This window comes from Carassius auratus, chromosome 14 (assembly GCF_003368295.1).
Source record: "Carassius auratus strain Wakin chromosome 14, ASM336829v1, whole genome shotgun sequence".
Classification (NCBI taxonomy): domain Eukaryota; kingdom Metazoa; phylum Chordata; class Actinopteri; order Cypriniformes; family Cyprinidae; genus Carassius; species Carassius auratus.
The window spans coordinates 24893460-24915687 of record NC_039256.1 but is presented as its reverse complement, the minus strand read 5'-3'; the positions used below and the strand labels follow the sequence as shown (position 1 = coordinate 24915687).

The window sequence follows — 22228 nt, the reverse complement described above, 5'->3', positions numbered from 1 at the left end:
GATCAATACGTAAACAATTACATGTTCTGATAATAATCTGTGAAAATAAAGGAGCAAAAACCAACTGAAAAAGCAATATCACGCATTCTAACAAACTGCGCCAGGCTTTTGTATAAAACTTTGGAGATAAAAGAGCTAGGAGGTGTTATGGTAAACTTTCATTTTTAACTTTAATTTTTCATTTATCCAATTTATGATAATGCATGCAGTCCCTGGTACTGAAAGATCAATTTAAAGTGAAAAGAAACGTAGAAAAATAAATCCAGTTCGGCCCCTTCAAAAGGTCACTCTGTGTTTGTCTGAGATTATAGCTTTGGAAAACAATATATATAATGGCTGTTCTTTCTTTTCTTGTCATAATGCCACAAGAATGTCCAATACCTTCTGATTTTTTTTTTACTACTAGGGTTAGGGAACATCCTGTAAACACCCAGAGTAACTAGCCATCAGTTGATGGTTAAATACAAATGAATACACTACATTTTGTGTTTTTACTATCTAAGGAACATGTTTAGGGCAAAAAAAAAAAAAAGTCGATTCATCATTTTTTTAAATGCCGTCGATTTGATATCGATTCTCAAAAGCCATGAATCGATCTTTTCCAGTAGTTATTTCAGGAAACATTTAAAAGAAGATCTGATTAATGTGAATCTTTTCATTAGTCTTCTCCACTAAATGTCACCCTCTTATTTACCTTGCGCAATGTTGCAACAGAAAGCCTGTCACTCATTCAGTACTAATCGTGACGGAAATACTGTTGACAAGAACCAAGAACAAGGCAATATGCGTGATTTGCAATGCTAAGGTAAAATTCTATAATAATACTACAAATCTGCAGAAGTATTTGATATCACGCATAAAGGCGGCATAATTTCTGCAATGAATGAATGGCGGATGGTGCAATGCACTGTTTTGTTTAGTAAAGTGCAGACCACGCTTGTGGTGTTTTCAGCCTCTGTCGTCTCACTATGCTGTTATTAATACATGAATATCAGCTCCAGTCACTTCATTAGCATTTTACCGTTTAATCTGACAAAACTACCGTCATATCACATACACAGCAGCTGCAAGTTCCTCATGGCAACCCGTTAAAATAAAAGTTTAATTTTAAAATGAAGGAACTGTCAAAATATATTACTATTTAGCAGTCTTAAGATATAAAACAATGCTACTACTACTATTAATAATAATAATTATTATTAATAAATATTTATTCTTAAAGGAATAATCACATTTGTTATCATTTTAATTTTAACAGTAAACCTCTGTTGTGCAGTACTTTGTTTGCCAAAAAATAAAAGGGCTTTTCATTTGATTAGGATAAATTCAATTGTTTTATGCCTTCATCTGATTACCAGAAAAATTAATAGGAACGTTTTATATGGCCCTATTATTGTTTAAAAAAAACCTGTACCAAAAAAAAAAGTTTAAAATACAGGCCTGTGGCTCTTAATTTCTTTTTATAAATTCACCATTTGTAACATCAAAAGCATTTGTATTAAACCTATATTTACTGAATGTAATAAAAAAAATAAAAATAAAGTCGAGATTCAAATGGAGAGCTTGTTAATTGATATCGAATCAAATGGAGACATCTAAATCGATCCCCAGCCCTATGTTCTATAAAAGCACGTTCCACCTCTGTACTTATGCATATTTATAGCCTCCCACTATATTCAGACAACACAGTTTAAACTGTGATGCAAATTACTGAACGTGAAAAACAGAGAGTTAAATAGATATTCAATTTCCCTAAAAGGTCTATCCATGTGCAGATCCCCTGATAGTTTAATTGGCAAGTAGGTATAAAAATATTTGGAAGGACATCTGCTCACACAAATCTGATAGTTTGTACAAACACATACAACCCACCAGTTTGAATTTCACCCACTAGGATTTTTTTTCGTATTTTCTTTTCTTTATTCGCTCAGGACAGTCCACATACACATACAACTTTCTACATGGTTTGTCACAGTTCATTGTGCTACAGATGTAACTGGGAATATTGCACATTGGTCTAGCATTCACTACACTAGTATTCTGAAAACTCATGTAGAAAGTTGCCTGTTCGTCATTCCCTGTGGCAATGCCTTGTGTTAGAGAATGTAGGCCGACCTTTCCTATCCTATTAATTTAACCACAGGCATTTTCAGTGCTGGCAGCTAAATCTGTGTTAATGAGAGATGAGGCTAAGAGAGAGAGAAAATCATTTATAAAGTTATTTTCCTCTCTTGTGGGTCTCAACTGTATCTGTATCTGGCCAGCTACTTTTCCATCAGAAGTCCTTTTCACAGGTTCCATCTTGTCGCCCTGATCTAAGTGATATCACACATTATGTGTTACTTTGCAAGAGTGTGAAAAAGATTCTGTTCTCTTCCAACTGTTTTTTTTTTTATTATTTTTTTTTAAGTAAACCTGCAAAGCTAATTTCAAAAGTCCAAACATGAATGTATACAGGATCTTAATATATATAATAACAATTCAGTCATGTACAAAGAATGAATAGAATTGTTTGAGAAACACTGAAAAAAAAAACTATAAAATATGCTTTTATAACCACTCCAGATAATCAATACACATACTTCTTTTTTAAAAAATGCACTCCCTCTTGCTCACTCACTCTCTCACTTTCTTTCATTCATTAATTGATTTATTTAATAATTTTTAGTCATTTCTTCTGATGTTTTTTAAAGGATAACTAATCTAAATGTGATGGAATTACTTTATATTTTCAGGTACTGTAAAATATTTAATAGAGATACCTTATCCTAAAATGTGGATTCTAAGGTTTTACTGCACCAGTATATACAAAAATGTGTAGCATTATTTAATTTAAATATAAAATAAATGTTTTCTTATTATGGCCTCTCTTCCTAACTGGTGATAATACGTTGTCTTATTTTGTCTTAAATAATTTGAAAGTGGACGTTATATGAAAGTTGGGCATTCTGACGCACTTATGTCTGCTCATGACTGGAGCCACAAAGATAACATTAGGGTTTTTTCTCATTATAGATGAGGCTCGGAATGCCTCATCTGCAGCCTACAGTAAAACAGTTTAAAGAGAATGAGTTTGCTCGACTATATTGCTCTAATAATGCCTCACTTGAACGTCAGAGTTCAGCAAACGATTGAACATTCGTACTATAATGGAACTGTGGCCCTTTTATTAGATCGGGAAATGTTCCTGTTAGTAGGCGACTCTTGAAGGCAGAATGCCAGCAGAGTCTGTGGCTTACAAATATAACCTTCTTTGAAAACTCCCATCTTCATCTGCCAGAATCCAATCAGAACGCATCGCAAGGTACTTGAGATAAGGCGTATCTCTCACTTCCTTATCCTTTTTTCTTCCTGCTCTATCTCACGAACTGTCTATTTTGCTCTTTGGCACATAATATAAAAGAAAGAACGGGAAAGCTCAAGTTAATAAAAATATTACAAGTTTAGGTGTAGTTGGCAGTCTGTGTTGTTTTTCTGAACTTCTTTTTTATTTTCTTTCTTTCTGTTTATTAATTCCCCACCTAACTGAAAGTGGCTAAATCCAAGTTCTTCATCAGAGCAAGCCCAGTTCAGTGAAGCTTTCTGAAAGCCCTTCAGGGAGGCAGCATGCTGTGGCCTTTACCTTATCGTGTATGGGATTTAGAATGATTAATTGGCTCAGTCTGACGAAAGTCAGAGAAACTCAAAAACCCAGCAGTTCAGCTAAGTCAAACCATTTTTTAAAACCCTGACCTGATAGGTGAAACAAATGGTTTTTAAAAAGCTATTTTGTGCTACAAAACAACGAATGATGGAGAAGGAATTAAAATTCTTGCGTGCCGTTTTAGGACTGCGGGGCAAACATGGGGAAAAAATGATAACTGCAACAAGTGGTATGCAAACAACAGATAATGTAGCTCTGGCAAATCTGAGGGTTTGGTAAACAAAAAGTTCACCAACAAAGGTTTAATTACATTAATAAGGGCTAATGTATTCAACAGCCACTCTTCAGAAATGGAGTCTAAACATTAGACATAGCCCTAAGTGGCTGAAATGATTGGCAGCATATGAAGCGAATGTGTATGCTTTCTATACACAAAGTGACTTTGCTTTCTGTACACAAAGTGACATGGAAATGTGTCTCATGCAGAGAAGCCTTATTGTCAAGCTATAAGTGCATGATAGATATGCTACAGATTAGTTTGACACCCTGGAGAACAGGGCTACATAACATCAACGCATAGCTTTACTTCATTATAATAAAAAGGTCTACTCTCATGTTTATATGTCTGTATCACTGTGGTACATAAGAGATTAAACTAATCAAATATACAGATCCTTATTGACAGGCTGATCTCAAATATTAAACTGTTTCTAAGTACCATATGCTAGCATTGGGATTTATAAGCTAATTTCTTCGGTAACAGAATGCTGGCATCTGGACGAGCAGTGCTTAAATTATTGTTCCAAAACTGGAGAGGGGTTTTCTCTGACAGAAAATACAAATAGCAAAATAACAACTTCTTTTTTTTTTTACTACATTCTCCTAAATTAGAATTCTAACATTCTCATAAAGTAGCAGGACGCTTTCTCCAAGCAGATCGATACTTGGTAGAATTTTAGCTTATTACCAGTGACACAGGTGGAACGAAGCCTCATTTTAGTTCAAGCAGGCTGTCATGTACGCTTATGCTGTAAGAATCGCTACTGATCTTGTATAATCAGCTAGAGAGCCGCATCTCTATTATGGCCTGAACTTTATTTTGGAGACAACCAAAGACAGGTTAACCACATGGCTTTCTGAAAAAGAAAATGTGTCTGGCTCCTCAGAGACTGGCACCACAGAACCATCTCCAGAGAGTCAGTGTCATAAACACAGAGCTTACCAAGAGCCTTGAAACACAAATTACTGTTATCACTTTATATATTTTATATTCTATAAGTAAATGAATACATTTTTTCATAAATATTTTTATTAGTTCTTGTCTTAAGCATCTTTCATCCTCTATCCCGCATGTTTTGCAGCACATTAGCACTAATAAATGACTTTACATTAGCATTAATAAGCTACATAAACTGGTGTCTCTAAAACATTTTACATCCATTAGTATCGGAGGCTGAGTCAATGAATTGTAAATGTTGCATATTCTATGCTGCTGAACCTGTTATTTCTGACATACATTATTATCTGCAATAATAAATAGATTTTTAAAAAAGTATATTTTAACCCCAAAACTACTCATCTTTTATCTTTAACACGTTTTTTTTTTTTTTTTTTTTTTTTTTTTTTTTTTTTTTTTTTTGTAGCAATTCTTTGTACTGCATAATTTCTCATATTATAGGAATCTGTATTATTTGTAAATCAATAACAGTCTGCTAAATAAATAAATATTAATCTTGGACAATAGTTTTCAGCCTTATTATGTGTCTGGTTCGCTGGTGGATGTAGATAAAAGGTGTATCTTTCACTGCTGTTGTGCTGTTCACAAAAAAAGCACACTGTGCCTTTCAAAAGCATGCTATCAGTAGGATGAAATGATGTGTGCATCCACTATCTAGATTATCAGATTAGTTTCATTATCAATAAGCCGGCAGCGTGTAATTTTAATTAAAACTATGCAATATTTCTTCTCCTGCTGGAAAAATTGGCACAGCACTCTTCCAAACATACATTTTCTGAGTATAAACTCCAACTGGGACTGTAAAGTAAACAAACAAACCACATCTCAAAATCATGTCTGATTCATGAAATGCCGGAAAACAGCCTTCAGGCTTTGAGATTTCAGGGCAAGGCGATGCGCGGTTAATCACAACTGTGTACCAACCAGTGTGTCCTCGGCAGACCTCTGGGAAACCCTGACTTGTAGAGTCAAACGCTTCCAAGCCCAGACTCGTAATGCATGACAGAGCTATTATCGGTCATTTAACAGCTGCAATATTTGATTGTGCCCCACATAAATGGATGTGTAATTATACGAACAACATCTTTCATATACAGCATGTTGAATGGGAAGCCACTGTATTTTGTAAATGTCACACCACAGGGGAAAGGATATGGCCAACTGTATTCAGCACCATCTTTGGCCTCTGGTGAAAAAATATGCAGAAATGTGGTCAATGAGATATTTGTCAATGTCAGGTGGAGCGCTGCGCATGATGAAACCAGCATACAAATAAACCCACACCTTTATCAAGCCAATCACTGGCCTACATGAAATTGGAAAATGTGCTGGGCCCAGACATCTGACATTAAGATGCATATATACACTGTCTAGCTCTCTCTCTCTCTCTCTCTCTCTCTCTCTCTCTGTCTCTTCTAATGCTGCATTGAAACAACAAAGCTTTGCATTATAGTTCACTGTACTACCACACTCAATCTACAAGCTTATTCAGCCCACGCCACCCCCCCTCCGTTAATTCTTTGTCTTTTCATCAGTTGAGAAAAATAGATGTTCTTTAATCCTGCTGCTTAGGTAGTTTTATTAAAGGATTACGCTACCATGCCTAGCTACTACATTTTTGTGTTACACACCGTAATTCCTTTGTCCAGCCAGCATGCAGCTTTAAGTCTTGTGTTAACCTCTGTGTAGTCTGACCTAGTTGATGGTTTCTGTCTGAATATTCCTCCACTAGTTGGATTCTAAATTCTAAATATCTCCAGTACGGTTTTGAGCATCTGGTGACATCTTAAATATATTAGCGCTTTATTAACTGTGTTTCATTGATTTCCACAGGCTTTGCAAACGACGGAGAGTGCTGGATCAGCCAATCAATGGATCAGTGAGAATTTTACATCTCATCTAGCCAGATGTGAAACTCCTTATGTGTGCTGTGCTCCACCCGACAATTCAAACAGCTGTACCACTCGCTACAGTTGAGTGCACAAGTTTGCCTACTCCTTGCAATATATGTTATGTCTTTATTATTTAATATTGCCCTTCATAATTTGTGTAAGATGTTTACACATTTACATTTATACCCTTGGCTGGTGCTTTTATTCAAAGTGAGTGACGTGACATTCAGCCAAGTATGGTGACCCAATTCGTATTCGTATACTGTATTCAAAGTACACATTTATTTTATTTTCCAAAGGGATAAATAATAAGTGAAACCAATCATCCTTCACAACAATGAGTACCTCTTCATTGAGGAAGCTGCACTGTCATAAGAACTAAGAATAATTTGTGTAATAATCTGTTTTATTATTCATAGAATCTCTTCTGAAATTTGTAAAGAATAATTGTATTTTGAGAGCTTAATCAGGACAGTACTAAATAAATAAACAAAATACTAAATTTTCATGACCCATCTAATTTTCCAAACGATAAATCATTATCTTGCAAAATCTGAAACATGTTTATCATAAAAAATAAGATGCATTATAAAATGTTTATATAGAGCCTACTTTGTCATTGCCACTGGTTGATTATGTCACTGATGATTACCCTTTCATCATGATAAAGCAACTTTGCCTTTACATTTCAGAAATCCATCACAAGCCACTGCATGCCACCTATGGAGACTGAGAATTTAGGTGCAAATTGTTGTTTCGGCAATGATTGTTTTCAATGGTTGCACCTAAAATTACATGCAGCGCTAACGATTAGCCAGGTCAGTGCATTTGGCAGATGTTCAGGCTACAGCTCTTTTGCTCAGCATGCAAAAGAGAGTGCAGAAACAGAGGTGGCCAAATAATCCACTTTGGCAACTGTCCAGTGATGGCTTGCTCACTTTTTTAATACACCTATTCCTTTAACTAGGTTTTAAAAATGACAAATTATGCATGTAAGTATGGATATGTAAGAACCATTAAAGGCTTAGTTAAAAAAAACTATAGAGTATTTCCACTTTCCTATCTTGTAGAAAAAAGAACAGCAACCACAAATCACCCAAATTCCAGTAAAAGTAACCGCTATCTATGATGGTTTTCCCTAGACCCCACCCTCCCTTGCCGCTGGTAGCCGTGGCAGGCTGAAGGATGGAGCAGACTGGAGCAAATCTCACCTCAGGCAGCGGCATGCCGTTGATGATGAGGTCAGGCTGCTGAGGGCCCTGCCCTGTGAAGGTATGGTGGTAGCCATGGTTTGGTGCGGCATTCCTGGAGTTCTGGTTCTCCACGTTGAGGAAGGTGCTCTCGGAGCGCCTGCAGCCCAGCGGCAGAGTCTGCTGGTGGTAGTCGAAGTAGTTGAGCGAAGAGGTGAGAGACGAGCAACTCACCACATTCATCTTGTCCGTCTCCTCCACGTCCCGTGGCACCAGCCGGATGTCGTTCTTGCTCAGCTTCTTCTTCTTGCTGGACTTCTTCTGGTTGCCGTAGGAGTACTCCGCCACCCTGCGCAGGTACAAGAAACTGAACAGACTCAATAAAGCAGTGCTCAGCATTCCTCACTGCATGCACAGCCGGCGCCAGGTCCTGGCCTGGCTCGGGCTGAGGTGCCAGACCCATATTCAATGGCGGCACAAGAGAGAGCGGCCACATTCGAGCGACCTCCAGCCGCCAATGGAGCCGACGTCCCTCATTTGTTTGCATTTCCATGCTCGGCGGCTCGACTTGTCACAAACACATATACACAATGCAAACATGCCAAACCACAGAAGCACACACAGCGACACATGATATCAAGCGTCATTGCGAGCATAAGTAATAATATTCAAAGTAAGGCCCGCTTTTGTCTGCTTTTTTTCGCTTGTGTTACACACAAGCCCGCTGGCAGGTGGGTTGTGAATCTCAATTCTCTGAGCTACGCTCTGTGGCTACTGCTAACTTGATTTGAGGGTTTTGATTCTAATCACAGTAAATGAGAAACTCTGAGGTCTTGCCCCAAATGATGCTTGGGTTGCAATCTAAACTAAAACTTGAGTGTTTATAAGGAAAGTCAGTGTAGTAAACAATCTTTGTCTTAGCTATTCCCCACTGACCCCTCTCGCTTTTTCCCATGAGGATCATTAGATCTTATAGCCTGAAACAATCTTACACTTATTTCTTTTTATGTCCTCTGAAGGGCACACATTCGCCCTAACGTACGGCATGGGCTTAATAGGACGCTCGCTCTGCCTGCCCAACACAAAGCTCCTCTTTCTGTGCTTTTCATTTGGATGCAGGCTGTGTCTCCCTGCTCCTTACTTTTTTCTGGCTCGGAAAATGATAACGGTGCGGGACCTTATCTTTTTAGGGAGGCAACTAAAAGCTTTTTTATTTATTTATATTTTTTTTTTTACGTGAGTTAAAGCACAGAAAATTAGTTAGGCATTACAAGACGTGCATAATAGATGGTAGAAAAAATGTACTATTATGACATTGAAGGAATTGTGAGGTTGTTTCTTTCATTAAAGAGTTAGTGACAAAGCAGATTGCAAATATGTGAGAAGAGACTTAGATTGGTTACTTAAGAAAGGCCCTATATATGTACAGTACGATGTTAATTATCATAATTTGATATTATTGGATGTCGTTGACGTTGTCTGTGTTGTTAAAACCATTTGTTTTTGTTCTGTAAATTGCAACAGCAACAGAGTCTTTTTTTTTTTTACTGTGTTAATAAACATGTCTCTATGGTCTGTTTGGTCATATGTATTTGGCTCTCGCCACAGTCAAGACAATCCAAAGAATCTCAGATGAGCCAGAAAGGAGAGTCAGTGAGCACAGCTGAGGAAAACCGTATCAAGCACTCTCACTAACCCCCTGTTGGGAGAGCTGAAAGCCTCCATCAGGTTTCTATCTGGAGAGGAAAATAAATGTTAACGACAGCAATCTAAACACAGGCCATCTCTTACCATCTTCCGATCACGGCGAGGTAGATATGCCTAACCATCGTGAACACAATGCGGCCTTCTTGAAAATGTTCACTTACATACGTCTCTGTTAAGATGGATCATTTACCGTGTGCTGTTGCATTAGACAGACAGAAACGTCAAAAACAATTTGAGGTAAAATTATGGTAATGGTTTCAGGTTAAATTTGCAAAAGCAATTTATATGGAAATGTTGAGTGGTAATGTAGCAGAGGGAAATCAACACAGTGGCCAATGTTACAGATTGATAAGTATTCATACTACAGTAGATTAACAAAATAATATTCTCCACTACACACCATGTGTCAAAGACTATTACCGTGCTATACATTTGCATGATTTACCTTTTATGAGTGTAATTATTTTCATGATAGTGTGATCGTTGACAGTAATATTTGGTTGCCTTGGCCTGGCTATTGTTTTTGATTTAGTGACCTCTACGATCACAACCATAATATGTTGCCAAATCATGTATGAAATCTACAGATTTGAGCAACAAGTCAATATTTTCTATTTTGATTAGCTTAAATTTGAGAGAGGACCTAAAGGTCATAAAATTACACCAATAATTTATGCAAACACTTGTCTTAATGCAGAGTGTGTTTGAGGAATCAGACATCAAGCAATTGTTAATTTCCATTTTTAGATGACTCTATCATAAGCTTGTGTACTTTTTCATGGCAATATCAAAGTAAAAATAAAAAAAAACTATTAAATTTAAGATTGATCTGTTTTCCTTCTGCCACTTTGATCTGGATTATGATAAAGACAGCTGAACTGAAACTCTGAAAACTCCAAATCAAATAAAAATGTCAAATTATTGTGACATTTCCTGTGGTGTAAAATATTTGTTTTGTTATGCTATTACAGTACATCAGATTTTTTGTTAGTATCATGATATTTATTTAAAGCTCATGTAAGGGCCTCCATATATATCATCATAATTTGTGAATATATGTAATCTTTTTAGTAATATTTAAAATAGTGTATGCATAATAATCACAATAAACAAGTGTAATGATCTCCTGTTATGCTTGCTTCTGTTATCAGCAATTGCAACAAGCAGGGCAAGGCCCGAAGCACATGCACAGTTGAAGACACAGCGCGTACACAGCCAAGATACACATCAAACATGCTCTGTCCTTATTGCTTAATCATTGTATGCTAAATACATTGTATGGTAAAAAAAAAATTAATTCATTAAAATGATATGCTTGATAACTAGACCAGGGTGCGAATTATGGGAGGGTTGGTGAGGTATGTAAGGCCTAAAATATCCACAAGTAAAAACTACAATATTTTTAGCCCTATATATTATTACATTAAGCCACAATTTAATATTTTCTCTAAAACAATGTTGGGGGATTTCTGTCAGTAATTGTTGAGGCACAGTTACTGGAGGTTAGTCTGTCTCGTAACAAAAATTGTTCTTTGGCGCAGCTAACTACTGTAGCTAACTGTCAGTTACTTCAAATGACTGAGAAAACCTTTTTGTTGTTACTGTTTTCATGATATGTAAATACTAATAAGTTATTCATGTTAAATGTGATACAACAAACAGTAGGCCTACTTATGTCTTGCCTATATTACATACTGACCATACCATTGAGACCTCGAGTAACCTACTGTTGCTATGGTTACCACCTCAGGCCAAAGCAATTTATGCTCGTGAGCAAGTGTTTAGCGCAATACGATTTTTATGGTTGCCCATTTTTCTTGATTCTAGCTCGTTTTGTGGTTACCCCTCTGAAAGGTCTGTGAATAATTCGCACACTGAACTAGCTGTGTTTAACTTTAAACAGATGTGTCAACAATTGTTTGGGTACCTGCAGTTGTATGTTCGGATTTCCTTGTTATCCCTTTTGCACTTGACTGCCACAAAGATCATTGTGACAAACAGGATGACTGCAATAGAGCCCAGGGCAATGATGAAAATGAGAGACAGGTTGACGGGTCCGATTTGCTCCTGTGCATTGAGATCAGGAGAGAGATAAATGACAATATAGGCAGAGGCAGACAGAGAGGTTTGGCCGTGGTCGTGCGCCACCACGGTTATTTGATAGGATGGTTTCGCATTCTCTCCAAACGTCTTTGTGGTTCGCACCTCGCCGTTTATCTGGTCTATTTCAAAGTATGCCATGTCGCCTTCTGAAATTGAATACGTTAACCTTCCGTTTTCCCCCTCATCGTAATCATCGGCTTTTATTTGTGTAACCAAATAACCAACTCCAGCGTTTTTAGGAATGGACACCTCCGCGGTGCCGTTCACCAGGGGCGGGGTGGTCATCACAGGTGTGTTGTCATTTACATCCAGTACAACAATGCGCACGGTGGCGTTGCTGGTCAAAGGTGGATCTCCCCCATCCTTCGCGGAGACTTTGAACTCAAAGGTCCGCGTATCTTCGTGATTAAAAGCCCTAACGCCGTATATTTCGCCGTTTGAGTTCACGGTCACGTAAGATTCCACAGACATGCCCCGCACCTCCGATTTGATGATCTCGTAGGACACGGTGCCGTTCATGCCCAGGTCTGGGTCCCTGGCGGACACCGCCAGCAGAAACGCACCTGGGACGTTATTTTCGAGGACCATGGCTTGATAGTGTGGCTTGGTGAAATACGGGGGGTTGTCGTTTTCATCCGTTACTTTAACTGCGAAAGATTTCGAACTTCTAAGCGGGGGGTACCCGCTGTCCTCGGCTAGAATGGTTAAATTGTACGTGTCTCTCTGCTCCCTATCCAGACGGCCATCAACAAGTAAGGTGGAGAAGCTCTCAAACTCGTTGAGTCTAAAAGGCACATTGCCCTGCAGTCTGCACTGCACTTTTCCATTCGCTCCGGAATCATTGTCTGAGACTCTCACCAGAGCTATTACATATCCGAGAGGAGCGTTCTCGCTCACCTCTACCATCTCGCTGTTTTCTGACAACAGTTTGATTTCTGGCGCGTTGTCGTTGATGTCGATTACATTAACAATCACTTTGCAATGGGCAGGGATTGAATTTGGACCCAGATCTTTGGCTTGTACGTCAATTTCGTGGACGGGCAATTCCTCGTGGTCCAAAACGCCATTCACTGTTATCACGCCTGTTCTGGGGTCGATTTTAAATATCTGTTTGGTCAGGTTGGACACGAAGTTTATGAACGAGTAGACCACCTCGCCATTGGTTCCTTCGTCTGGGTCTGTGGCGTTTAAATCTATGACTAAGGTGTTAATGGGAGAATTCTCCAGCACGTTAACAGTGTACACTGGCTCATCGAAAATGGGGTTGTTATCGTTCGAGTCAATGACTTTGATGTTAAGTTGCACGGTTCCAGACTTTGGGGGGTCTCCGCCATCCTCTGCGGTGAGTTCAAACGTGTACCGAGACTGCGTCTCTCTGTCTAAAGTCTTTTCCACCACAAGTTCTGCGATTTTGGACCCGTCCCCCCTCGTCTTAATCTCAAGACCGAAAATATCATTAGGGGTTATTGTGTACGTCTGAATGCCGTTGCTCCCGGAGTCCGGATCGCTTGCCCCCTCTAGGGGAAATCTGGTACCGGGAGCGGCGTTTTCCGAGATTTCTATGTCAATGTGGCTGGTGGGGAAGCGGGGCGCGTTGTCGTTCACGTCGATAATCTCAATTTTAATCACGCAGATCTCCATCGAGTTTGACATCACCTCCAACGAAATAAAACACTTCGGTGTCTGTCGGCAAACAGCGTCCCGATCAATTTTTTGCTTTGTGATGAGCAGTCCGGCGGGGCTCAGATTGACCCATCGCGGCTCGGAATTGGAGATGACCCGCAAATAAGGCTGTCGGTTTCCCAGTGCAAAACCCGCATTTTTAGCGTCCGCTGTCACATTGGCTATCTTTGTGCCTGCACGCAGCTCTTCTTCCACGGTGTATTTCAAATTGTAAACGGCATCTACTCCAGTCCAGCACAAGAGAAAGCAGAGAAACATTTGTACGAAATCCATGTCCTTGGAATGCATTATACCTGTTGATGTCTGCCTTCACACGCTCATTTGCATGATTTTTTATTAACATTTAAACTTATGCACGTTCGGTCGGATGTACAAAAAACTCCCAATAAGTCAAAGGAATAAAATCACAGTCTGGTAGGCATCCTTTAAAGTGAACGAAAATGTTTATGTCTGCGATGAAATTCATCTGAATTACCCTGCTGATTACGCAGTTGATAACTTCCATTTACTTTATCGAAATCTTATCAGGCCACCCATTGCATTATTCTTTTGGGAATTTTTTTTTTTCCCGAAGAAACCTGGTGAATGATTCTTCATATAGAGAATGTGAAAACATTGTGCGAGAAAAACATGGCTTCAACATTAACATTTGCGTAATTCAGGGTAACCGAGATGTAAACCGACCATTTTGAGCCAGTGAGAAAAAAGAAATAGAAAAAAAAAATCAGTAAAAATGCAGGCTAAATGTCCGCTGGAAGGTCCTCAACTTGTGAATGAATGGAAGGAAGGATCCAATTCAAAAATATTTGCTCTCGGTATCATGATTCGTGACGAATAGCTACTTGCCTGAAATTGAGTTTAAAACATTGTTCATACTCAATCAATCCATATAATGATGTGAAGTTAGGATGTCTCCTCCTTGATCCGCATTTATGTCCATGCACATATCCAACTGAAACGACAGATTCCGATTTCAGGAAAAAAAGAGTCAGTCCAGTCTTTGAAACTGGAACAATATGGCAAACCAATATTTAAATATCAGTCTAGTCCACAATTCACTGATATCCCCAGTCGAGCAAGAAGTGGGTGCCTTGTCCACTGAAGATTTCTCTCAACAAGCATACGTTTCTTATATGAAGGTATTTCAGCTGGCCTTAGTCCAGAAAGAAAGAAACTAAATCCGTATAAAGCACTGAGAGAAGATCAGTGAAGAAAAATCAAGCATTTGCTGCAAGCTGTGCTCTTCTCGCCCTAATAAAAGCGTCCGGTTTGAAATATCCAGCCTCTGGATGAAACGAAATAGTTCTTGATATAGTTCTTAAATGTGGCTCACTGAGGTAAACGCACGGCGCGCATCTTCAACGCATACTGTCGAATGCACAGCTCAGTGTCTCGCGCTCAGTCTCAGGACCCGCAGTCCCCACAGCCAATCAGAGGTTACACTGGAGAGCTGGATTTGCTGGTGGGTGGGGCAAAACTACAGCTATGAACTCGGCCAGCGAGCTCTAGTTCTCGCAACGCAGTGCATGTTATCCGTTTTAGTTATGTGTGGACATACAGTTTGTCAATCCAATTATTGGATTTTGGGAGAGTAACCTTTTTATAAGGAATTTCCGAAAAAAAAAAACCCATATGTGCGCCCAGTTCACACAGCACATATAATTGTCTTCTTAAACAAAACACCAAGTTATTGTAATATATTTTTCCCGATATAAAAAATAATAATAAATAAACAAACAAATAATTGATATAAGCTATTAAAAAAGTAGTGAATTAATTGTTTCATTTGTTTTGTTAAATGTTTCCTCTGACAATAAGCTCTAGTGGTCGACTGTTGCCATGGTTTCCTCCATAAACTTTTTTTTTTCGACTTAATTTGGTCTAGATTTAAGTTGACCCTAATTTAGCAAATATGATAATAATGGGTTTAATGATTTATAATCAATATATTCAAAATGAATTAAGTAGATATTTTCTTTACCGCTGGGTGCAGCTAGCATACATAGCTAAGTTTCCCTTCAGCTGTATTCTTTGATAGTAAAAATATTAATGTTGCTGCCTAATTTTAGATCCATCATATCTCAGTAGCATATTATTCACGTCATAATACGCCTAACACGTTTAATTTCGGCAAGAAGCCTACGTATTTATTGACTTGTCTGTTCGAGATTTAATAAGCTATTAAATGTTGTTCACGTGTTGCACTAGTTCTACAGATTAAATATGGCAGTAGCCGTGTTGAGAAATATTAATGACATAGATGCCTAAGAATGGGAGCACAACATAAACACTACTGTTTGCGTTTGGATCATGCTTTAATTGCGAATCTTTCATGGACCTGCCTTTCATTTCCATCACACATGACGACCACAACATATCAATCTCTCTCTCTCTCTCTCTCTCTCTCTCTCCCTCTCTCTCTCTCTCTCTCTCTCTCTCTCTCTCTCTCTCTCGCTCGCTCGCTCTTTCTGTGACACACAAATACACAGAGACATAAAGGCGCTCTTGGGCGTAACATGATATGAAATGCTATGAGATTTAGATAATTATAATAATAATGACATTATTATTAATAGTTATGGTATTATTATTAGTTACCTTGTGTTTTTACATCTTACAACGTGTGTTGTTGTTTTTGTTTTTTAGTGTGGCTGAATATTCCTCGTCAGTCTATAGCATAGGTTATAGTGCGCGTGTTTATATTTGTCAATTCCTTAGTATCTGGTTTATGAACATGCACAAAGAGACAGGAGTCATGTGCACACGACAGCATGTTGAGGGTAAATCGTGTTTAAAGTCACAAGGCTGACACCTAGCGGCCGACACCACTTTCACCTCATTTGTATAGACACTAGCTTTTTTGTTTGTTTGTTTGTTTTTATTTATTTATTTGTTTTTGCTCAGACAAATATTGGAAAATTAAAAATACGAAAGTGCAAACATATGGTTTCTAAATATTTTATATAAGTATTTTTAAATACCAAATGTTTGAACAAGATAACATATTTGCATGGTCCTGCATGTTAGTTAGTTAGTTAGTTAGTTGGTTAGTTAGTTAGTTGTGAAAAAACACTAATACAAGTAAGCAGTGCTGTATATTCCTGAAGAGTGGAATCCATAAGATTTTACTTCTTTCTTGTGTCATTTCACTTGAAATGCCTGAATACGTCATATGAGGTTGACTAACCACAAAGACATTGCTTCTTTGTTTGGCATAAAGCCGTGCAAGTTCTCAAGCAGTCATATTCATGAGCAAGCACAGGTGTCATCATCTTTAAATATTCCAGTTCATGTTTGTTTCCAGTTTGCAATGCTTTAGGGACAGCTGTCAACCTATTGCTCTGTTGACTGTTGAAACTTGCAAAGCTTCCAATGCAAAAGCAAGATAACAGGTGTATTTTCACAGCTATTTTTTTTCCTCCTAATAAATTCTTAATGGTATAGAAAAAGGATGATTGTTGTTTTTCCTCTAGCCTTTTACATTTTTGCCCTGGTATGTTGGACTCCTGCTTGACAAGTTGTTGTTATCAAGTGAGCTCACAGGTTTTGACACACACCTTCATTCTGACATCAAGGTTAATAGATTTAGCTGTTTTTGGCAATGTCAACACACGCCAGAATGCATTATGCTACAAATTGAGTTTTCTCGCATGCACTGCTGTTACAAATATGCTCAAATGAAGAATGTGGTGATTTTTTTTTTTTTTTTTTTTTTTTTTTGTGCAACGTTCTTCTAGCACTTAGAAGTTTTTCTTTTTTTGATTTCCTTCATTCTTATAATCCTTTGTGATATGACGATGGCATATGGCTGTTTTGATTCTCCCTGCATATGGATGGTGGTTTTAATCTTGCTGTGTTTCATATGTTGTAATGGAACGGAAATGACCATCAAAGTGAATTCAGCCCAGTGTAAAATGGACCCTGCATCAAAAAAGCAGCGGTGACTCTCAAATAAATAATAATATTGCTCAGCACATCAATGCTTTGAAGTTCTTGGAAATGAAGTAAAACATAAGGTGCAGGGGGAAAAAAACAAGAGGAAGAGGAAGGGAATCTGTCTTTCTTTTTTAAAGGAAAATAAAATATATTTTCGTATGAGCAGTACATTCTTAGTGCTGTTGCTGTATTGTTTTCAGCCAAATACCCCTCTAACTGTTAGGACCCTTTGTGTAAATTGCTAAGTAAAGCAGCTCAAAGGTGCACACAGGCTGCAGCCCAAGCTACTTTGTGCAGCGGGAGCCACTCAATCATGCAGTGGTTTTGAACTTTTTTTTTGCTCCAAGCCTTGAGCCAACACTTTCCACAGTACATAGAGAATAACTGATTTGATGCTATATTTTGCTGCTAAAGCATGGCACACTTCTATAGCCAGTCCCTTCTGCTCACTTTGAAAGGAATATCTGAGCTCGGCCGATATGTTGCTCTCTTATTACCCTGTGCAGCAGTGAATAGCATGGGTGCACATTGAAACTCAAGCCTACAGGTGTCCATTGGAAAAGAGAGTGTGTGTGATTTGTTTGAATTCAGACAAGATGGAGGCTCTTTCTTTGGTGGGATATGGCTACAAAGAGGTCAGTCATAATGATCATGGCTGGAAGCATGCAGCAATATGACTGACAGGCCCATCTCCAGTGTTGCCTTGCCCTGCTATCTGTGCCTTGATACATTGTGTTAAAGCATTCTCTCTCCATCTGAGCCCCCCTGCTAAGCTGGGAGGGCACTGTTGCATCAGTGATGGAGCTCTCGATATTGAAATGCTCGTTGTTCGTCTCTTGGTAGAACTGAGTGACAAAGGGCAGTTGTTTTATTTACTCTGAGAAGAGATTTGAATTACAGGCGATTCATTTTGAGCACATTGTTTGGGTCTGCATCTAAATCTTTGACTTTTGTTCTGTATGCATATATTTATTAGGAGATTGAGTTTTGTTTCCATAGACTCACTATTAGCACCTCGCTGTGTCTGGTACAAACTGCTAAGCAGAGGTCATGATAAAAGATTTGGTCTGCTGAGCCGAACTTCCCTGCATTGCTGATGAGGCGCATCCTTAAATGTTTTATTGACAGTAAAAGTAATAATTCTCCAGCTTAGCCTTCTTTTTCATTTTGCCACAGGCAGGTTGTGCAAGTGGATGGAGAACTATTTAGCCTTTCTATTGATACATGATATTAACATGTTGCATTAAATGCAACGACTGTATCCACTGGAGCCTGTAAAAGCAATTATAAGGCGTTAAGAGGTTTTAGCGACGACTGTATTTAAGATTTCATTAGGAAGAAAAACTTGTTTATGGTGTGAAATGAAACTGCTGTTAACTGTTGTTGGCAACTGTTTACACAGCCTGAGTAAAGACTGGCACAATACCAAAAAACCATTTGCTTCAGTCATCATTTTCCGACAGCGTTTATTGTGTCATGTTTTTACAGATGTTGTACTTTGAAGACATCTCATTTCTATTGTGAATTACATGTGCAAAACTGAATGGCCTTTGATAAAATAAGTCATCAATGCATTTGCATGTATTTAGATTGGCAACTTGTACTCTGTTATTAGATTAACGCTAAATTAGCAATTAGTCATTTTAAATGATTTCAATAATATGGCCAGCTTGGCCCCGTAATGTCAAAGACTTATCAGCACGAGCTGGAGAGGGAATACTCAAGGGATGAAATGCACACAGCGGTGCCAGTCACGTCATAGGATTCATCACTGTAACTGGCACTCGGCACAGCTGCAACCAATTAGATTTCACTCCACTCTAGGCCCAAACAAGATTGAGCTGTATTCACACTTCATTGTGGAACTTATGACGGCTGCAATTGAGACTAATAATTAGTAACCCAACATCCCATTTGCTTTTAGTATGACGTGTTTAAGAGCACTGTGCACGATTAATTTGAATATTTCAGCATTTAGATAGCAATTAATACATGTAGTTCTGCCATCTTTATGGCAAATTTAATCCCTGTAAGACTCATGTCTCTCTAATGCCGTAATGGTTTTTAATACGTACCTCTTGATGGTATGAGTTTTAAAAGATTAAATAATTTAATTACAATTAATCCTGCCAAAATGCTCTTAAAGGAATAGTTCCTTGGATGATAGGATCATCAAACCTGTATGCATAAGAGCCAATAAAATGGTCAAGGCTACAACATTGCTAAGTTAGAATTTAGAGTAAAACTGATGAACTTTTTAATATAATAAATTGCATACATGAGTCAAAGTTCCTGCATAATATGCTTATAAATCTATTTGCAAAGATCTTGGTGTACAGTAAATGAGTCCTAATTTTACACCTGTAAAGCAAATGAAAGCCCTGCCTAACACTGTATCATACACAATTAGGTTGCTTTGAGAATTGAGACTGAAACAGTCGAACACCTGGAAAACCTGCATTGCTGTGCCATTTTGTTTACTTATACACATCTTCTAAGTATTCGATGGAATGGTTAGCGATAACAGTTTGGAATATCCAGCATGCTACTGACTTAATGGAATGCAGCATAGAAGCCACGTTAAGTCAAATGAAGCCAAGCGTTAGTTCCTTCCCGGAACAGACACACAGTTTTTATAAGTTCTCTGCCTTTCAGCATTAAAAGGACTCTGAAAGGCCCAGTTTCTACAGCTCCTAATCTCTCATTTGTGGGCTAATGTTTAGCATTCTTTTCTCACCTTACACCACCCAGACAATGAGCATAATCATGTGTTCAATACACCATGAGAGGCTGAAATTCCAACTCTGATTAGGCCTTTACACAGAAATCAGTGGCCTTTGTTTAGCAGTCAGCACAAGTGCAAAGACAACCGTGCACAATCATTACCACTCAAACATACAGTAGCATGGCAGTTCATTCTCATTGCCTTTGGAATCACCTGTTCTATGGTCATTTATTATGATTCAATGATTATTTTTCATACTTTTTCTTAGCTCGGGGTCTGATTGATGTCAGAACATGTAGCCTAAAACACCTGGAAATGTGCAGCCCTGGGTGGGGCAGCCCTTTGTCTGATAGCATCAGCAGGATGGAGAGCTTATCAGCCCTCATCCCCCTGGGTGTGTGTTTACAGCTGTTCTCTAGTCAAGACAAATTAGCGGAGTATAAGCCATTAGGCCACTTCAGATGTTTTTTTTTGTGTGCGAGGTTTGTGAGCCTGTGTGTCTTTGTGTTCTGTTTCGATCACTTCAGGTAAATGAAAGCTGGTGGGTGGTGAAAGTATAATCGAAAACAGGGCGCAGACTTGAATTGGTCTTGGGCACAGCTTGACAGTATGTGCAGAGAACATATGTGACATCAAGTGTATTTATTCACAAGGGCTTACCAGCGAATGACATATTGCTGTTGTTTATTTTCCTTCTCTAAAGCTGGCTGTCTAATCTAATATCTAAATATATATTTTTGAGTGGCTGGGCCAGCTTTATCCCTCATATTACTGCAAATCTCCTTCAGTCTCTCCATTCAATTGTTAGCTTAATCCACAGAAGAAGAAAAAAAAAGATGCATTGAGCGGAGTGCAAGTCATCGCTCTGAATGAAAGCATGTTTATGTGCTCTTACAGGTCAGGAGAAATCGTTAGATAAATTAAAACACTATGCTCAGGGATGGTGTTAGTTTAGAGTGCTTTATATAATCAGCCTATTTAATCACACAAAGTTCTTCTTGAATGCATGCTGATATGTTTTTTACATAAGGGTCAAACAGCACCTGTTATATAAACCTAGTCTTACTATCATCATAAAGCCTCGTCTACTTTGCAATTTATTCTTGCCAAAAACCACCCACTTAAACAAGATCATATGAAAAATTCTGAAAGCACATTCTGTATTGTTTCTGCATGCAGTTTATGTCATTTTCTAACAAGATATGCAGTAATAACGTGACAAGCCACTACTTGCCCTTACCATGCAATGCTGCATATCAGTTGTGTTTTATAAAATCGAACATAACTAATTCTGCATAGCCATGTCCATATCGAAAGTTCATTGGACCTGCCACTCCTTGTGTATATTAATTATCGAACATGGATGGGCGAGGCTGATTGTGCAAGTTTAATCAGATATTAAAGGTGAATCTCAACAAATCATAATTTTGTGGAAATAAAGTTGATTTATTTCAGTAATTCAACTAAAATTATGAAATGTATGCATTAGATAAATTCAATGCACACAGACTGAAGTAGTTTAAGACTTTGGTTCTTTTAATTATGATGATTTTGGCTCACATTTAACAAAGACCTACCAACCAAAAGAGTGCTTTCTGGTGAAGCATCGTGGATGTCATAAAGTGACAAGGTAGCAATGAGCACGCAGATAGAGAGAAACTGTTCTGAATTACTATGTTTTGTTACTAGGCAATAAAGTGTTGCATCACATTTTCACATCGTCATTTTTGATACATGAATTTCTAAGGCATTTAAATTATTAAAACAATCAAAACATGCTTGAAACCTGTTGCACAAAATATACTACATCCTAATAGTTATTTTTTTTAAGTAAAAGGTCTTTTAGTATACTACTGAAATATCTACCTTCAGGTTGTAGGCTACATGTGACTACTTTGCAGTCTAGGTTTTTATAAAAAAATATAAATTTAGGAAAAATCATAAATATCATATATGATACAGCAAGCCTTTGCTGGTTGTTAGCACACCTCTCAATCATTGTATTTGTTGTGTTATATATTTTGTCCCCCTTACCAGAGCTTTGATTATAAAACTAAACTTTTAAATATAATATAATATAATATAATATAATATAATATAATATAATATAAT

At 38.0% G+C, this 22228-nt stretch overlaps 1 protein-coding gene across 4 annotated transcripts in view; it reads right to left on the bottom strand.

The window, feature by feature from the left end:
* Window positions 1-14865, bottom strand: part of pcdh19 (protocadherin 19) — a 54686-nt gene extending 39821 nt beyond the window's left edge. Inside the window, exons 1-2 of one of the 4 annotated variants that reach the window (XM_026280877.1) lie at window positions 11597-14865; window positions 8197-8329 (exon numbers count right to left, since the gene is read on the bottom strand). In XM_026280877.1, the coding sequence (XP_026136662.1) occupies window positions 8197-8329; window positions 11597-13743 (2280 nt within the window). In that variant the 5' untranslated portion in view covers window positions 13744-14865. Of the gene's footprint in view, window positions 1-7983; window positions 8330-11596 lie in introns of all 4 variants that reach the window. The other 3 variants (XM_026280879.1, XM_026280875.1, XM_026280876.1) reach the window with 3 other exon arrangements.
* Between the last annotated feature and the right edge of the window lie 7363 nt (window positions 14866-22228).